A 20,357-nucleotide genomic window follows, 5' to 3' on the forward strand; every position below is an offset into this window, starting at 1 on the left:
AGAAAGGAAGAGATGAATTGATGTTGATTTCAAAAGAGGTTGTCATTAGTAATCACTTTCTCTTAATTGATAATGGAAATGCTATAAAACTGATACGATCTTGATTTGTGTAAGGATACAAGTGTTGTTCAACGTTGGAATAGCTACGGTTTTGACTTTGGCAATTTGAAAATTGAATTGTGAAGAGTATTGTTTGAATTCGAAAGAATCAAGAGTGGTTACAGCTCTAATTGGTGCTATTATTGGTCATTATTCTTGCACTAATAGAGATACTTGGTCTTCAAAACTTGGGTTCTTCATAATGTTATTCCCACACATTACAAACGGTTGTTTATTGAAAGACTCATAATATTTTAATTAATTTTAAAAAAATAGTGAGAATCATATTTATTAAGCCAATTGTTTATTGATTTGAATGTTTGCAAGAACTGATACTTTTGCTTAGATGTACTTTTGCTTATTGTTAGATTGTTCTTTAAAATTAATTTTTTAACATATGTTTTGTAATGTGAAGAATTGCAGCAATATGCATAAGAAAAAATAGTCCAGTATATATTACTATTTCAGGTTCACATCAGGTTGCTTTTCAGTTTTATAGATTAATTACATTTCACTTAAAAGCAGTTATAATAGACTATATCTCCAAAAAAATTCAATGATAAGATTGTAAAAAATAATAAGACAAAATTTATTAAAAATTAAAAGAAGTTAATTTAGTTGATATAGATTCATATCAGGTTCACATTAGGTTGATTTTTGGTTCTATAGACTATCAAATATATTTCATTTAAAAGAGATTCAATTTGTATATTACACCAAATCTAAAAAATTCTCTTAATATAAAATTTCAGTTAAGATTGTAAAGAGAAGTAAGACAAATTTTATTAAAAATTGAATTAAGATAGTTCAGTTAATATAGATTCATAACAGGTTCACATAAGGTTCATATCAGGTTGATTTTCGGTTTTATAGAATGTCAAATACATTTCACTTAAAAGGGATATTTAATTTGTAATTACATAAATCTCAAAATTCTTTCAATATAAAATGTCAGTTAAATTTGTAAAGAAAAGTAAGAATTTTTTTATTAAAAATTAAATTAAGTTAGTTCAGTTGATATAGATTCACATCAGGTTGATATTCGATTTATAGTCTGTCAAATATATTTCACTTAAAATAGATATTCAATTAAATATTGAAATTCTCTCTATATAAAATGTCATTTAAAATTGTAAAAGCAGCAAGACAATTAAAAATTGAATTAAAATAGTCCAGTTGATATAGGTTCACATCAGGTTGATTTTAGGTTTTATAGTCTATCAAATACCTTATACTTAAAAGAGATATTTAATTAGTATATTACACTAAATATTAAAATTCTCTTTATATAAAATGTCATTTAAAATTGTAAAAAGCAGTAAGCCATATTTTATTATAAATTGAATTAAAGTAGTTCAACTGATATAGGTTCACATCCGGTTCACATCAGGTAGATTTATGGTTTTATAGACTGTCAAATACACTTAAACTGAAATATTTATAACATGTTTTGTTGGATTCACTATAAAATGCAGAAACATATAAATTTACTGCAAAAATTATAGCAATCATTAGTCTCCAAAATAACCACTAATTTAACAACAATTTATTATAGCAACAATAATAATATGCTTTTCAGCAACTCCAACTCCAACTGTAAGAACAAAGTTCTATTTTACAATGCACCAACTAATGCTAAAAATGAAAATATTTACAATTTTATAATAGCTCTTAGAATATACTGTTGTCTTCATTTAATATGGTTGCATAAGTTGGGTCACCTAATCAATCTTTTATCCAAACAATACAAAATATGGAATTTTGACAACAGCCCCAAGTGTTCTTTAACTAGCAGAATGCACATGGTTGACAGTAGGATGGCCATTAACATTAATAAAATGATCATGAGCAGCAATAGGACGACCAAAAACAATATCAGAATGAACATAAACAACAACAAGGTGACCGGAGATAGCAATGCGATGAGCAAGAACAACAGTAAAGTAACCAAAAACAACATCATAATGACAAAAAAAACAGAATAAAACTTTGAGTTCACGGTAGGAGGATTCGAATGTGCAGTCTGAGAATTTGAATTTTCAACTACAGCTAGACCATTCCCCACATCAGCTATGCCAGATTTATCTGTAGTGGAAAGGTTCGTGCATTTGTCATCGTCAAGACTATCAAGAAAAGCTTCCTTGGGAAAATCATCAAGCCAAATTGAAGAACATAACCGATGAACAGTTTTTGCTTATAAGCAAGATATTCTTCATACATGACTTAAATTTTCATATCCAATAAATTATATAATTAAATGAAAAAACATGAATTCTATATACTCTTTTGAATCACTCCCTGAACATCACTTGTTTAAATCAAATACTACCAACAGATATAATCAACTCATTATACACTTTTGAATCATTATTAAGCATCTTTATTCAGCATAATAACTCAAAATAGGATGTCGTCAATATGCTCAACACCGGCGGAGCTATCCGGTGGCTGACCTACAATGGAATAATAATTACTCGGTCAAATTTGAAACTAAAAAGGGAGGAACTAAATTTTTTTACTGGAAAAGCCAAAAGGTTGCAAATCAATGGAGAATAATCTGGGTTTGAGTATGAAGAGGGTAATGATGGTGGTTGTTTAAATTCCATGGTCGACTACTTATCGCTCCTCTAGCATCTGGACTAGATAAATACCCATCTATCGACCACCGTCGGACCATTGTCGGTCTCTGTTCGGACCATCATCTCCACCCGCCCACCTCCAGCCACCGACGATTTCTAAAGGCTAATCACTGCATTCTAACTTCTAAACTCTAATATCTAAGATAGGGGTAAATTAGGAATAAAATTAAATGAGGTATACAATGTAAACAGCTTTTTAAAAAAAGAGAGATTTCTGCATAAAATTATTTTTTGAGTCACTAATATAAACTTGTCAATTTTTGGGTGATTTGGTGTAATTTTCTCCTTTTTTTTTTTCTGTTTCAGGGGTCTTCTTCCTATCTGACAAGCCCAGATTCTTATGGATACCTTGTGATTCATCAATTTATATAGTAATTTAACATTTAATTTTTAAATAGTCTAAATAATTTATTTTGATATAAAACATTAATTTAATATTCAGTTTAACATTATTTCTTTACAATGCAATATTTTACATACGAATATTTTGATTTTGAGCATCAATATAATATTAAATTTGGGGAAAAAATAAATGAATTATTATTTTATATCCTTTCAAAATAATGCTATTATTTTTTTAGAGCGAGCCATATTGTATTATTTCAATCTTTAAGGAGTGTTCCATAAAAAAAAATCTTTAAGGAGTGTAGGGTTTGTTTAAAAGATAAAATTCCAGGTTTACCCTTTATTTATTTTAAAATAAATTAATCCTTTTTGGCGGACCTTACATATACAGAACAAAGAAAAATGTAATTAAACAAATAAAAAAAGGAGCAACCAAATTCAAACATATGTAAAGAAAATAAGAAACAGGCAAAGAAAAGCAACTTAATAAGTAATAAAAAAAATTCTCTACCATTTTAAAATGACTTAAAAAGCTAAAAAGATCAGCTTAAAAAGCAATGGAACATACAGAATCAAGATTTAAACATGCAAATAAAGAAAAAGAATTTGCATATAAAAACAAATCAAGAGTTCAAATATATACTTATAAGCAGATTTTTTTTTTTGATGAATAACTTATAAGCAGAATTAAAAACAAACCTCAAAAAATGCTAAATTAAGACTATGATTTTATAGATTCTGTATAGCCAAACAGCCCTAACCTTCAATATCCATTAATTGAAAGTGATAATAAGCTCAAGAATTTAAATTTTTATTTCAGCGACTTGCCCTCAATATGCACTCTTCTAACTGTTTTTGTATTTGCTTGCTTACATTTCATATACCTGATAAATTCTGAAACAATTTCAGTGTGATACAAGAACGAGAAAATTACACATATGAGCTAAATAAGGGCTTTTATTACAAAAATGCTAAGGCTCTTAAATTCTTTCATCAATGCTAACTTTTTCTTTACATCTATGAGCTAAGCACGGTAAATTATTACATCTCATACATAGTTAATCCTAACCTTCCACTTATCATATCTTTGCTTCATCTTTTTCATAAACCAACACATGTTGTTTTTCTTTTTCTTTTTCCTTTTACTCTTTATATTTTCTTATTTATTCCAGCCATGTTAACCTTTTCATCAATTTTTTTTGTTCTTTTTAATTCTCCATTTATTTATTTATTTTATTCTTTTTGATTCCTCATTCCTTAAATCAAACCCTCATTTTTTCATTATTCTATATAAACACCGCTAATAACCTGGAAGAATTTAGTTTTGTGTTGTTTTAGTAGTGAGAATTGAAGATTGAGTGATTAAAAAGAGTTGCGGAAATGGTATTTATATAGAAGAATTTGATGGAGTGATGTGTGTGTGTGTAAACATAGGCACGTTATGAGCCAAAAAGGGTGATGGATGGCAGTATTAGTAGTGGTGTTGTTAATACTGTTGTAACAAACACATAATTTGTTATTAATTATAGAATTTGCTGTTGGTTATTAACAGGTGTTGGACCCTCTTTATTTAATGCTTTTGCCTACATTTCTATGTTATATATACCTTCTTCTATTAATTGAGTTCAGATATTAATTTATCACCGAAATATAAAGTTGGTTAATTAACTTCCGATAAGTTGTTTCCATCAACAACAAAAATGTAGTTTCCCAAACACCTTTTTTGATTTTTTTATGGTAAAATTTTGAGAAAAATTACACTATGCCTTTTTTTTTTTAATTTTTTTATATAAATACGCTTTAACTGCTATAAAAATACTCTTTTTTTATTTTTTATTTTTATAAAATACCTTATTTTTTTAATAATCTATTAGTAATCTACCAAAATGCGTGTTTTTTTGCAAAAATAAAATAAAATTAGAACGTATTTTTGTAAACATTTAGTTGAATCGACTTCATCTTGAGTATTTTTATAAAACGCCCAAAATTTTGTCGGTGAATCGACTTCAGCTTGAGTCCTTAATTTAATAGCATTAGAGGCTAATTGAGAATTATAAGAGCTGTAGTCAAAGAAAAGGGGGATAATTTTGGAGATTTCCAGTCTGAATTGGCCATAATAAATATATTATTAAAATTATATTTGATATGTATTATTTATGTATTTGAGATGTATTATTTATATATTTTTATGTGAGTATATCATTTTTTATATTGTTTCTTTAAATAATTATAAGATTATGTATTAGATGTGTTTCATATATGTGTTTGAGATATATTTTTTCAATACGTTTCATTAATAGTATTTGACTATCTTCGAGATACATCTTTGATACATATCAGATACATATGTTATACATTTCAGATACATGTCAGAAACATCTCAATTACATTTATTTTGAAATACATATTAATTCATCAAATGTGTTTGACATGTTTCTTAAATGTATTTATTGGACAAATTGGTATTATATAATTTATACATGATAAATATATCTTTGGTATGCGTTTTCTCGTAAATGGTGGTACCTCAATGCCTTCGAGATACATTTTCGGTACATCTCATATATATTTTCGATACATCTCGAATACATCATCAATACATATCAGAAACAGTTCAAAGAATATTTAAATACATATACATATATATATATATATATATATATATATATATATATATATGTCGTTTAGATGTATTTTTAGATACATCTTTCATATACAATTAAAACAATTAAAACATGATAAATATATTTTTAATACGTATCATTGATAAATAATTTATATAATTTACAGAGCATGTGACATATTTTTTATTTTAATATATGTTATAGATAAATTTCAACTACTTGTAAGTTATATATTCAATGCATTAAATATATAACTCAAATACAAATACTATACATATTTGACACTTTTTTGTACATATCAGAAATAGTTTCGACGTATATTTTTTATTTTAATATATGTATTATGTGTGTATTTTGAGATGTAGTATTATCGATATATCTCTGATAAATTATCGATAAATCTCTGATACATCATGGATAAGTGTTTGTAATTCAAGTGAGGATGTTTAGTTTGATAAAAGTTGAGCTAAAAAAAATCATAACTTATTATTTGTATGCTTCAATTTATTGTGAATAGTAACATATCAAAATGTTATTGATATTATTTGATGCGTGAATTTGAATTAAAGCACGTGATACATATATCTTTTAATTTAAAATATATTATACATACACCCGAGAGACACATAAATAATATATATTAATAATATATTTATTTATTTATTTATTTTTATTTTAAAAATATGAAAAAAATAATAATCAGATATGTCCTTAATACATATATGATACATAACAGATACATAAATGATACATATTTGAATAGTTCGACAAAATGACGCGTGACTGATGCACGCATCTGACGCGCGTGTCAGACGCATGTCAGACGCGTTTCCGACGCGTTTTTGACCTATTCTGACGCGTTTTTGACCTTTTTTTTGTTTGTTTTGTCTGTGACATGTGTTGCATTTTCATTGGGAAGATATTAAATGTAAAGTTTCAATTTTTTGAGGTGCTCATGTAATATTTCATCAAATTTAGCATTGTTGTTATTTTCTTTCTCTTTTTGTATAGTTTTGTTATTTTCTCTACAAGAACATTAAATTTCAGCTGAAGAACAATAAATTCCGGCTTGGTGATGTATACAGTGACGCACTTTCAAACGCAAACAGCGATCCCCGTAAATCAATAAACGGATACTGCATACATTTTCAGTACTCAAGCTAGCATGATTTCTACATGCAAATTTACCTCATTTTTAGGCTGAGAATAGCAAAAAACAAGTCTCTAAACTGCCATAAGACATTAACATTGACCATTGGTATCAGTTGCAGCAAACGTCCACATAAGAAGCCTGTCTATTTTGATTATTTGGTCACATAAGAAGCCTGTCTATTTTGATTATTTGGTCATCTCGCTGATGCAAGCAAAATCCTATCTGGTGCTGCCAAATCCTAGAAGCTGTCGGTCGCCAAGTTTAGCAACTGTGTTAGCAAGGCTATCAGCTGCTTCTTGTGTGGACGCCTCTGCATATACACGCATAACATCTTCTATACCAGATGGTCGTATGAAAGATCGGCCCCGGGGGTATTTTTCTGAACAAGAACAGTCCTCAAGTTAACTAAATTTGTCAATACCTTTCAAAACATGGGAGAACACTAGCAAATGTTTAGAAGTTTCATTCAAGCACAAGATCACTATGTATGAACACCCGAAAGCAATGCGTTAGGGAACAACAACACGTATGATAAATGTACAAATGTCAAAAGGTCAACTTACCAATTTGTTTCATTCAACAGAAAATTACATGCTTCTATGTATGATTGCTCCATTGTTCTATAAAAAATGCAGAATAGTTGAGAGCAAGATCTTAATAACTTTTTAAGGTCCAGATTTGCCATTTAAAAAGCTGTGAGTTACTCAATCAATCACTTATAGTTGTTCTAACACAAGCATCTGCATCATCAGTTAATCCCAGGCTACTGATGCTCATGAAAAAATACAACTGCCCACAGGCCCATGCCTATTATACCTACAAATAGCTTTCCGTGTATCTGTAGTTGCAAATAAACAATCTGCTGTCTGCTCATACTTCACTTTCGTTAGTTTCATTTTATAAAACATAGTATAATGCAGGCAAGTCTGGAAACGAAGCAAGCAAAACTGAAGAACTTGGTTACAAAATTAACTCGTTAATTCGACAACCAGTATCGAAATTTTTCCTAATGGAAGAATTTTTGTTGCGGATTTGACAGGTAAATTTATAATCAAGTGATGAGATGACTGACCTTATCCCGACATTCTCTGAATCAAATCCGTGTGGAACAACCTTTTCTTTCTGAACATAGTCAGCACCAACTCGTTCATTGAGGACCCCTCCATCTTTTCCAGAATTACAAATATCAATATAAGAAACATTCAACATCCTCTTCAGAACCTCAAGTTTTTCTCCACCTAAGCCATTAGCTAAAATTAAATCAAACCGAATTGAACTGTTACAAAATCATGTCAACTTTGCTATAATCTCATTGCTTCTAAAAGTGTTTGTGTTTTGTTATATTGAAAGAAATGACCTTTAGCAACTAGTAAACCTCCTAACAGGAGACTTCTATTTTTTTGGTGACGAGGACCCACTCCCCTAAGCCGAAGCTCAGGATCACCGTCAAAACCCGGAATATGAACCACCCGCAAGCTTACATACCTAGCAATTCAGGGCTATATACTCGGGGTTTGAGCCCGCGACCATGGTGCCCTGCTGAGGCTTAGACCACTGGACCAAACCCGTACGTGCCCATGACTTTAATAATAGAATCGAACAATTTAATAAACAAAATCAAGTAAATTTCCATTAGAATACAAACTTCTGTATCAAGTGATGGGCATTGGCAATAGAATCAGCAAAATTCAATCTCTTCGTTATGTGATGAAGTGATCATTAATCCAATCACTGAGTGTGTCTTTAAGAATCTAAGATTCCAACTCTAAGCACTGTAGATTGCAGAACTGAAGCATCTGCTCTGAACCCAGCTGTACCATATGATAACTTCACGCCTATAATCATCAAAATTGAAAATTCAAAATTAAAGGGCCAACTTGATCTTCAGGCTAAACATGGAAGACATATTTGACATTTTTTCCTATTATTGTTAAAAATACAATTGTAAATAAATTTAATATATTTTTTAAACTATATAAACATTTTTAAAAAAACTTCACTTTCTTGTTATTTAAATTTTTAATTCTATAAAAATAAAATATAAAAAATACACTTATATTATATATTATATGACTAATTTTTTTTCAATATATAATCATCTTAATAAAAAATTGAAGTAGATTTTGATAAATCAAATGCTAAAAAAATCTAAAATAATAAATTAAATATACTTACTTGAAAAATCAACATTGTGGAATGAAATTTTGACGGCTTATTAAAGCGAGAAAATCCTGTACACCATTTATGATCTTGATTTGTACAAATGATTTCATATTTAAACATATTTCAACTAAACTTCCAAAAAAAAAACTTGAACTGGTATAATTTTAAATTTAAAGACCAAACAAACACTAATTTCTTTCGAATGATTTAAAAATTTATTGAAGCAAACGTCTATGTATATATTACTAATTTTCGTCTCAATTCATATATTGATAAAACAAATTCATAAAAAGAATGATAACAATTTAGAAATTTAATTAAATACAATAGTTGACGTATTAAATTACAAATAAAGTACCAACATAGGGACTCGTTTTGAATTTTGCCAAAATGGAAGAAAATGCCCCACCGCCACCGCCCAATATTACCCAATTCAAACAAAAGAAAGTACTCTGTCCACTATCACTCTCCTCCCTCATTCAAACAGCCGCAACTAAATGCCCTACCACCGTCCACCGTCCGCCGATACCACCTCGATTATCACCGGTTCGCGTTCCGGCGACCGCCACTCCATTGTATGTGTTATTTTCATATAATTTCTTATTCATGATGCTACTCTTCGTATCGAATTTACAACAATACAGCGACTTGCTAACCTAAATTAATTTGTATTTTACGGCTCTTCGTTAAGAATACCTGATTCTTGTTACTAGGGTTTGTAAAATTAATTTTCAATTCTGTTCAACTTTAAACATATAAAAATTTAATTAAGTTATGTTAAACCGAATAGAAAAATCAAACATCAAATTTTTAATATTATTATTATTTGTTTCTTTTGTTAGTTTGAGTAATTTCCATTGCTTGAACTATAGGTCTTTCGTCACGAAGTACTATGAAAGGAATCTAATTAAGCTTCTGTAGTAAATACAGCGGAAGAATTTTGAAATTGCATTTTCTATTTTTTTTTTTGTCTTGAATAGAGCATTTTGTTATTCGGTTATCCGGTTCGGATTGGTTTTTGCACGCTTAGTTACCCGAGATTGTGAATCCCATCCAGCCCTTTTCACAAACCATTAGGGTGCAAGTTTCTTGGTCCTTTGCGACTTTTATGAATCTATTGAACTTAATTATAAATCTTTCCTGTTAACCATTAGTAGTGTTCTTGAATGCAATCATAACTCCAATCTGCAGTCTTATTTTCTGTTCATCCACATAATTGCATTATACTTTAATACTATATTTATTCTCTACTTACTACTTTAAATTGTTTGAGAAGTTCAACTTTCCATGGTTCTTGATGAAGTTCTTTTGGTTTTTATTTCTTTTGTTTTATTATACTGAGTTTTATAAATTATTTGTTTATTGTAGTAGTTGAAGTGAAAAATGCAAGGTTGTGGCAGAGTTCAAGTAATGGGTTCTTTACAACAGCCAGTTTGGATAAAGCCCTCATCAGCTTTCCCTCCAAAAAGTTCAAGTTTTACCGTTGACCTTCCTCATCAGATTGACCTCAATTCTGTTAAGTCTTGCAGATACCATTCTTTTAAAATTAAAGGGAGCTTCGTCACTGGGAGACCATCCTCTTCTGTGTCAGTCACTGAAGTTGGAGGTAATTACTTGAATTATTCCTTCAATTTATCTCCTTTTTTTAAACTGAACAATGTCATTTGCTTATTTATTTTCGTCTTTATATATTTAGCTTATCCGTAACGATTCTCCATAGCCTTTATTATCGTAATATAGATGCTTTTTTGGTGTCATTTCTTTTAATCTGTCTAGAAATAATCAGCTTTATCTTTATTTTATGCTGAATTGTGTTTTTAACATAACAAGACTTGCACAAAAATGAATATTTCTGAATTTTATTTGATGATACAATGTTTAGGTGACAGAAGCAGCTTTAAAGATTATGACCTTAGTAAAGCAGATCCAGAGGTGCGTGAAATATGTGCTTTTATCATGCTCACCTAGGGTTTGGACTTACCTCATGGGGGCATCTGTCTCATGGATTCATGACTCCTAAAAGACGGGTATCTGGTACATCAATTTATTTCGAGTCTATGCCATATCGACTTGATGAATCAACAGGTGATGCATTTTTAGCTTCAGTTTGCTTAGTATAAAATGTTTTCTCTTTTTGTTTTTCCAGGTCTTTAATACTTTTCATTTGCATCCTGCAGGCCTCGTTGATTATGATATGCTTGAGAAAACCGCTACTCTCTTCTAACCAAAGCTCATTATTGCTGGTGCCATTGCTTATCCTCGAGATTTTGATTACCCTCGCATGCGGAAGGTAGGGACTATGCACATTTTAACTTCTTGTTTTTCTTTTTAACAGATTCCAATATTTCTGTTATTTACGTTACGTACTAACTATTTCTGACGAACATCAATTAAAAGATCGCAGATGCCGTTGGTCTTTTCTCATGATGGACATGGCTCATATAAGTGGGCTTGTTGCTGCCTCTGTCGTCGGTAATCCCTTTGAGTATTGTGATGTTGTGTCAACAACAACACACAAGGTAAGGCTCTTGCAGATCGATTGGTTGACTTTGGCTATAAATTGGTTTCCGGAGGCTCCAATAATCACCTTGTTCTTGTAGACTTGAGGCCTCTTGTAAGTGTTTTGCTCATGCACATGTTACTATGTAGTTAGTTTAGTTTTAAGTTTCTAATATTAGCTTGAGTTAAATTCAAATGAAGCAATTAAATCTCTTGTACAATTATCACTGCATTCACCATGCAGGACATGGTTGGATATTAGTTTTTATTTTAAATGGTCATCTGCTATGAAGAATGGAAACTAGTTTCAAATAGAGTTTTTAAGTTTCCAAAATGTTTCGAATAATGAAACTTGTGGAAACTGAAACTGAATGTTTCAGAACTAATTTAGGAAACATGCATCTTTAAAAAATACTGTTTCATTCTATTAAAAATTAGGGTTGGTTGCATATAAAATCAACACCTTTACACGAAATTGCAAAAATAACACGATCTTTAAAACGTGGCAATTCAGGACACCACCTTTCATTTCTTTTCAAAAACAACATGGGCACATTTTTAGTGGCGTTTTTGCTGACGTTGCATGACACGTGGCACTTCCTTCCGGTGTCCAAATCAGCAAAATTTTATCTAAAAATATGCCCATATTGTTTTTGAAAAGAAATGAAAGATGATGCCCTGAATTGACACGTTTTAAAGGTCGTGTTATTTTTGAGATTTCGTGTAAAAGTGGTGATTTTATATGTAATTAACTCTAAAAATTAAGCCTAATAATGCATATCCACACAAATCATTCCCCTCCATTTTCCATCAAATTCACACAATTTTTTACTTTTTTTTTTCTCCTTTTCTCGTTATTTCAATGAAGTACTAGAATTGGGTAACATAAATTATCTAGCAAATGATGTTACTATTTTTAAAATAGGTAATTATAAAAACATAATAATTATTTGTCATTTACTTGAATATATAATTTTTCTTTATTTTTATCAAAATTAAAATCTAAATACATTTTATATTTATTAGTCTTAATATACTCTTGGTTCTTTTACACGTTCTCCTCATATTTCCGTTTCTTAAGATTTTGATAAATGTTGTTTACCGGTGTCTGTTTTCGTGCTATATATATATATATATAATGTTATTTAAATTTCCCCTATAGAGTGTTGTCCAAGATTTTCATTGTTAAGCTTTAATATAGTTTTGAATGCTTGTTCATGGTATCATGATTCAAACTGTTCCGTCATATTTGGTGTACTATATTTGGTGGAAATTAAAGTTTCCTCCCATCAACAGTGCATTGACGGTGCTCGAGCAGAGAAAATTCTTGACATAGCATCTATTACCCTTAACAAAAGTTTAGTTCCCGGTGAGCTTCACATTGCTCATTTGTCTCATATTATTTCATTTCTCTCTTGTTTGCCACATTCGTGTGCTTATTTCTGTTACTACTGAATTCAATAGGGGATAAGATTGCCCTGGTTCCCGGCGGCATTTGAATTGGATCACCTGCCATGACTACTAGAGGTTTTAAGGAGATAGATTTCAAAGCAACTGCTGATTTTATTCATGAGGGTGTTCAGATAACTGTTGAAGCTAAGAAATTAGTGTCAGGATCAACTGCTGATTTTATTCATGAGGTTTTAGTATTCTTTTTGTAATAACTTAAGCATGGAAACGATGCATTTTATATGGGTGACACCCCTTTGTAATAAAAGGTATAGTTCAGTGACCATTTTATAACAAAATGAAGTTTAGTGATCATTATGTAATTCGAGGTAAGTCTAGTGAGCCAAGGAGTTTAATATCCCCGGATTTCCCTTTGACAGGTAAAGTGTTAGATCTTTAAACGAGAGTCGAGGCCCTTACAACCCGATTCCCGATACCTGGAGTATGAAATTTATAGCTTGATGATGTACACCACGGTTCGGAATGCGAAGTGTAAGGTCACATTAAGCTTATAGTTCTACAAATGGGAGTTAAATTGCCTTGTCTTGCTCAGCTTTTCATGCAGGAACAATTGCCCCAAAGTGTATCAGTAATACCTAAAATTTTGGGGTGGTTTTTTTTTTATTTGGAGATTCTTCATAGACTGGTAACTGTAATTCAAGTGAACTTTATAATTTAAGCGCAGTAATAGTTTCTTTATGTAGAATTTATAAGAATTCGATTTAGATAAGAAATTTTTCTTTTTATATCCAGGAATTTGAGTTTCTTTATTTTATACCTAATCAAGAAATGCATATGCAAACTGCAGGGAAAACAATTTGTTAATTTAAAATTATGGTAATTATATTGTTCATGATTTTATAATTTAACCTTTTCAACTTACATAATGAAAATTGAGGGTTAAATATTTTGTAATTTTCATTGTGATCTTTGACAAATCTATTAGCAAAACCTTCAAAACGGTCAGTAAATCTCCCCAACATTTGTGACAGTGCTCATTCACGACACTTACAAACAAAAATACTCCTAAAAATAAATTTGGCGGATGCCATTCTTAAAAAAAAATATTTGGCGGCGCCAAATCAGCTTACACGTCATCAAAATATCCTAAAAATTAAAATACCCAAAATACTCTTAAATTATTAAAATTTAATAGTACCCAATCTTTTAACGTTTGTATCAAAATGGTTTTTTGAACAATTTCCGGTCACTTTTGATGACGTGGAAACCAGAAAACTAATTTTTTTATATTTTTGCCACATCCCATGACAAATAAGATTTTATATAATTTAAAAAATTAAAACGAACTCTTATTTTACATCAATAACAAAATTATTTTTCCGGTTGCCATGTTATCAAAAGTGGCTGGAAAATGTTAAATAAACTATTTTGAAACAAATGTTAGAAGGATGGGTACCATTTTGATACAAATTAAAGGTTGGATACCATTTTGATACAAGGTGCGAAGGTTGGGTACCATTTTGACTAATAACCCATTTTGTTGGTAAGGAAACGTAACATCAGCAGCAAGCGTTTTGGGGTTTTAAAACCTAATCTAGACGACGATTTTAAGGCTCGATTAAATTCTGTCAATATCGGGTACTATCGAATCAAGACTTTTGATGCAAACTATCTTATTAAGGTTTCTCCTAGCAATGGCTTGAAGGTTAGCAATCATCCACGTCCAGTTTAGTGAGTGAGTTCGCATCAAAAACATGTTTTCAAACCATCCATTCGTGATAGCAGATCGTTTGTTCAAGTTTTAACAGCTGATGTACTAGTGTTTTCTCTAAATGTGGGTTCAATCTCTGATTTCCCGGACTCCCTTATTGGTACAGTCAAGCACATTCGTTCTTTGTTGCAAGTTCTATCTCACTTACAAACAAAAGGGTTTCATTTTGAATCAATATCATTTTGGGGGGGGGGGGGGGAGCATAATTGATTCTCAAATTTTACTTTAAGAATGCAAGATCGGTTTTTGAATCCATCATGTTTTTTTTGTTGTTGGATTTTTTTTCATTCCTTTTAAACCTTATTACAAATTTGCTTTGAGCAAAGGAAGATTTGTTTGGCTTAGTATAGTAGATATTCCTATTGGTGCATGAGAGGAGCTTTCCATGAAAATAGGTAATTATTTTGGTGATTCTTTTATGGTACATCCGATGGTTCTATTGAAAATGAGGCTCGACACTAGTTCAACTTCTATTTGCAGGACAAAGGATTATATCAAATATTCAATTCCTTTGTTGTTTGCCAAGAAAGAATTTATTAATCGAGTTACAAAATTAGATCTGCCCAAAGTCTTGAAAGAATGGGATGGCATGGATTCTGATTCTTTTAGTGATTCTTCTAGTCAGGGGTCTTTTTAAGACTTAGATAAGCCATAGGACAATGTTAATATGGCTAATAATTACTCATGGACCCTGACATTTGGCAAACCTATCATTAAAAACCCGACCTTCAAAAACAATCAGTAAACCTTCTAACCTTTGTGGCAGCGCTCATTCACGATCCTTATGATGAAATTACCCAAAAAAATTGGCAGTATGATTTTCTAACTCTTCTAATTTTTTTACATTTTTAACTTTAATCTATTTTGAAATCCTTGGTTTCAAATGCTTCTTTTAACTTTCAAACTTTCTCTGAAGTTTCTTTTGAAATACCTTGTTTCAAATTCATGTTTTAACTCATTACAACTTATGACTTGTAACTTGTAATTGGAACTCTTTCTGATTCATGTTTTTAACTTTCAAACTTATAAACCTATTTTGAAATCCCCTGGTTTCAACTTTTAACTTTTTATATTTACTTTGAAATTGTTTTAAACTTTCAACTTTCCAGTTTTAAATTGTTTTGGGCAATGATGAAGTTTCCACCACTCTCAGATATTATAATGCCTTCTTTTTGATATGATGAAATGGCCTATTTAAGCCACCGTGTCATAGATCGCATTACAAATGAACCGATAAGCAAATTTCTGAGCCCCTGTTTTTAGTTAATTTTTTTAACCTTAACTTATATAGTAGTTTTATAGTCAATAGTTTATTCTTTTGTTTCATAGTCTGTTTCTTTCTCTCTTCTGCTGCAAACAGCTGCTTGATTCTTTTGCTGGGAATGGGATGCAGTACATAGGATCTGATTCTGAACTTTGAACTCAGAAGTTTATTTTTTTTGCATATATAAACTTCAATTGCTGTAAATTCTAAATTTTGTAATTTGTGTACTGCTGTGAATAGCAATTTTGTATCATTGGAAAGGGATGTAAATGAATATAGTATAGATCAGTTTAGTTTTTTATAGTCAAAATTTGTAATCTGTTGCTTATTTTTTCATGAAATTAAGTCCATGTATTCGGCCCACATGAAGGCCCAAACCGAATTATAAAATCAAACTCGAACCGAACCGACCGACAAATTTCAGCACTAATTTTAGTCGGTTTTAATTAAAAATAGTAACAATTTGGTTTTTAAATATATAAAGTTTAAAACCGACGGTTTCTGCATTTTCAAAACCGAATCGAACCGAACCGACGCACACCTCTAGATAAGGGTATACATGGAACATAACAAAAAGACATTATAAAAACCCTTAGACTTGTTATTAAGAACACATAATATAAGTTGTTATTTATAGAAATTCATAGACTTTGTAAGGGTATAAGAGGAATCCAACAATTAAGGTTCAACTTTATACTATAGATATAGTGATGTTCTTACACATTGTCCACAACGAAGCAATTTGGCATTGAGAAAATTACAGGAATGGACTAAATAAGGGCTTTTCTTACAAAAATGCTAAGCTTTCTCAAATCTTACACATGTGCTAATTTTTTCTTTACAATTTTGAGCTAATAACGGAAGATTATTACATTCAATACATAAATGATCTCAGCCTTCCATTTGTCATATTTGTTATTTTTATAGATCTAACACATTGCTTTTCTCCTTTCTTTTATTCTTTCTATTTTCTTATTTCCTCCATTAATGGCCATAGTTAACTTTTTCTTCTATCTTCTTTCTCTTACCCATTTAAAATTATATTGTCTTTTTTATTTTTTCCGTATACCACATCTCTGCTCCTATATCTTCTTCATTTTTTTTCTATTGCTAACAACAAATCATCGCCGCCGTCAGCTCATATTGTTGTTTTCATGGTGTGTGTGGTCTGGTAAGAAAGTTAAAAGAGCCATGAAGGCTTAAAAAGAAACACAGAGAAATTAGCCAGAAACTTTTTTCTCGAGTTACATGAACGAAAAAGAGAGTTTTGTGAAAAGGGGGAGGGATCCAAGAAGGCTAATAAGAGGGGAAATAGAAATTGTACTGTAATGGTGGGTTTGTTGAAGTTAAATTAATTATTAGGTTTATTTATTTCTTTTCTACTTTTGAATTATTAGAAAAGAAATTGAATTTTCCAGGTACACAAGAGAAGTCATATAGTTAATTTCAAGATGCTCAATTTTGTGCTTCAAGACGCTAACTTTATCCACTTCTAACAATTACCCAACAGATTTAAAACAAATGAAAATCAAATTAATAAACTATAAGAATCAAATTAATAAACTATAAGTGAAGCAAAGGAATATGAAATAAATACCTGAGAGTAGAAATGGGTTGGCATGCACCAATTTTCCGTTAGAAAAAATGGGGCGTGCCTAGGGGTGAACAAAAACCGAACCAAACTATTAATCCGATCCAAACCAACACGAAATTAATTTTGGTTTGGTTAAAATGGTTAAAATGGATTGGTTTGGTTTTAAATTATAAAAAAGTATGGTTTTTGGTTTTGGTTTGGTTTCAACTAGTGGTTAACCGAACCGACCGAAAAACCGAAGTTTACAATAATATTATATTTTTTTAATATTTATATATGTTTAAATAAATATAAAATTTATTTATTGAAATATTTATATAAAAATATAATATGTGTGTATAGATACATATATGAAAATAAAACATATAAACTAATACACACATATAAGTAAAAATTATTATGTATAATTTTAATTATTACGTATAATTATATATAATTTTTATATAAATCTATATTAACCAAACCGAACCAAACCAAACCGAAACTGATGCTAAAGTTTGGTTAACCGAACCGAAATTTTACATAAATATTTGGCGTGGTTTGGTTTTTATATTTTCCCTTAAAATATAGTTTGGTTTTGGAGTTTACTAAACCAAACCGAACCGAACCAAACCATGCTCACCCCTAGGTGTGCCTAATTAACTGTTGCAAAAAATTGTTTGGGAAGGAGATGACAATGATTCATAATAAACTTTTCACTAATCTATTTTTCTGCTTGGAGATATTCTATGCGTAATGGACCAATCTGGTCCCTGAATTTATAACCCAAAATTAAATAACTCATTCTCATTTATATTGATCAAATTAAGGATAATGTTTACATAATTGTAATAATTAATTTAGTACAATTGTTATAATTTAATAGTGGATACACGTATGATATATGTATAATACATTTATTGTATTTAAAATAAAATAGATTGAATATATTAAAAAAAATTAAAATAATTATAATGTGGTGAATTTAATTTATGTAAAAAAATAAAAAAATAATCAAACATACAAAAAGCCACTTGAAAGATAAATTTTATATAACGAATACATCGTTGATACATTTCCAATACATCTCTAATACGTTTTCGACACATCTCAAATATATTATAATTATAAATTTATTATTTAAGAAAAACAGTTAATCGACGCATAGATAAGTTAATTTTTTTATGTTTGTATGCTATTTAAATTGATTTAGAGATCAAAATTATGTTATTATTTATTTATGTCAATTCTTAACAATAGAATTTAATTTAATTTTTTATATGTTAAATGGCAATGCATTTCTTTAAAAAAATATGATAAAGCAAATGAAAAAGTGATGTATTATTTATGTATTCATATGTATCATCTATTTATATTATTTAAGAGATGTATTTTTTTTATTTTTTTATACATTATGTGATATAAATAGTATATTATTATTTGCTAACATCTCTTATGTGCTTTTTTTATTTGTAGTTTATGGTTTTAACAGTGTCTTTAGTGAGAAGTTTAGTATATAGTTTTTTTTAGAAAATGTATTTAAGTTGTCTCTAAGATGTATAGAAAATGTATTCAAGTTGTCTCTGATACATTATTGATTCATCTCTGATACATCGTGGGATAAAGATGTGGAGGAGGAAATTAGAACTTTCAGGAGGTCTAGTGTTTAGGTGTTGCCAGCCAGAAAAATTGTGAAAATTCTTTGCGACCAAAACTCATCAACCTCGTCATTCAATCCATTTGCTGGAAGTGTATAATTCGATAGAGTTTAATTCAATTTTTTTGTTTTATAATAATGACAGTATATTTATTTAGAAAATATGATAGCATTGCAAATGAGAAAGAAATGTATTATTTATGTATTTAAGATTTATCATGTCTAAGATATAGTTTTTCAATAAATTCAATTAATAGTATGTGACTGTCTTCGAGATACATCTTGAATACATATCAGATACATATGTCATACATATCAAATACATGTTAGAAACTGCTCAAATACAATGTACCACCGATACATTGTAGATACATTACAGATACATCACACATACATCAATAATACATTACCGATACATCGTTGATATATTGTAGATACATCGATCGATTTTTAAACTAGTGAATCATTATAATTGTAGAGTAACTGTTGGTATATGGTTTACAATAATTGAAAATATAAGAAAATGCTTATCTGAGCGATAGTTATAACTTTTTAGCATCACTTTTTTCTCGGCCATTTTATGAATTTAAAAACTAAGTTTATTCAATCACACCTTGAAAAAATGAGATGTATATATGACGTATCTGAAATGTATCTTGGATGTATTTGTATTTTTCTATTTAATATATAAATTATACATATCAAAAAACAGTTCAAATGTATACATTTTAAATATATATTAATTAATTAAACGTATTTTGACATGTTTTTTACTTGTATTTGTTAGATAAATCTCTAATATTTAATTTATATATATAGGATACATATATATATATATATATGGAACACATATTTTTTTAATATGATATATGTTATAAATACATTTCAGATACACGTCATATATTTTGATAGATATATCGGAAACAATAATGCTTAAAATATGTTAGAACATACAAGATATACATAATTTTTAAATGTTAGGCAACTGAGCTAAAAAAATGCAACCAAATTATAAAGATGTTTATATCGAGTAACAAATTAAAATGTTATTGATGCGTAAATTTTAAAATATATCATACATGTAGCTTTAATTTCAATATGTTATACATACACATTAAAGACACATTATTAATGCATATATATGAGAGTGTGTATGAATA

The 20,357-nt window shown here is 29.5% G+C and overlaps 1 protein-coding gene and 1 pseudogene across 3 annotated transcripts; one reads left to right on the forward strand and one right to left on the reverse strand.

Annotated features, from left to right (window-relative positions):
- Window positions 1-3,908: 3,908 nt before the first annotated feature.
- LOC126659981 (phosphoacetylglucosamine mutase-like) lies at window positions 3,909-8,716 on the reverse strand. Of its 3 annotated transcripts, none has more exons than XR_007635170.2 (3): window positions 7,933-8,716; window positions 6,896-7,239; window positions 3,909-3,967 (listed from the first exon to the last, which is right to left on the reverse strand). XR_007635170.2 is itself a non-coding variant. In XM_050353314.1 (2 exons), the coding sequence occupies exons 1-2, from the start codon at window positions 8,067-8,069 to the stop codon at window positions 7,146-7,148; spliced, it is 231 nt and encodes a 76-aa protein (XP_050209271.1). In that variant the 5' UTR covers window positions 8,070-8,716; the 3' UTR covers window positions 6,749-7,145. The 3 variants fall into 3 exon arrangements, 1 of the variants encoding a protein (XP_050209271.1); XR_007635169.1 differs by lacking the exon at window positions 3,909-3,967 and having other exon boundaries at window positions 6,749-7,239; window positions 7,933-8,098; window positions 8,506-8,716; XM_050353314.1 differs by lacking the exon at window positions 3,909-3,967 and having other exon boundaries at window positions 6,749-7,239.
- Window positions 8,717-9,409: 693 nt separating this feature from the next.
- LOC126659465 (serine hydroxymethyltransferase 3, chloroplastic-like) lies at window positions 9,410-13,677 on the forward strand (annotated as a pseudogene).
- The last annotated feature ends 6,680 nt before the right edge of the window (window positions 13,678-20,357 follow it).

Source organism: Mercurialis annua, linkage group LG8 (genome assembly GCF_937616625.2).
Source record: "Mercurialis annua linkage group LG8, ddMerAnnu1.2, whole genome shotgun sequence".
Classification (NCBI taxonomy): Eukaryota; Viridiplantae; Streptophyta; class Magnoliopsida; order Malpighiales; family Euphorbiaceae; genus Mercurialis; species Mercurialis annua.

Coding starts and splice junctions, on each gene's coding strand:
- LOC126659981 (XM_050353314.1), bottom strand. CDS start 8,069: ATGTTGAATGTTTCTTATATTGATATTTGTAATTCTGGAAAAGATGGA. Junction 7,240..7,932: donor TCAGAGAATGTCGGGATAAG/GTCAGTCATCTC, acceptor GTTCTTGTTCAG/AAAAATACCCCCGGGGCCGA.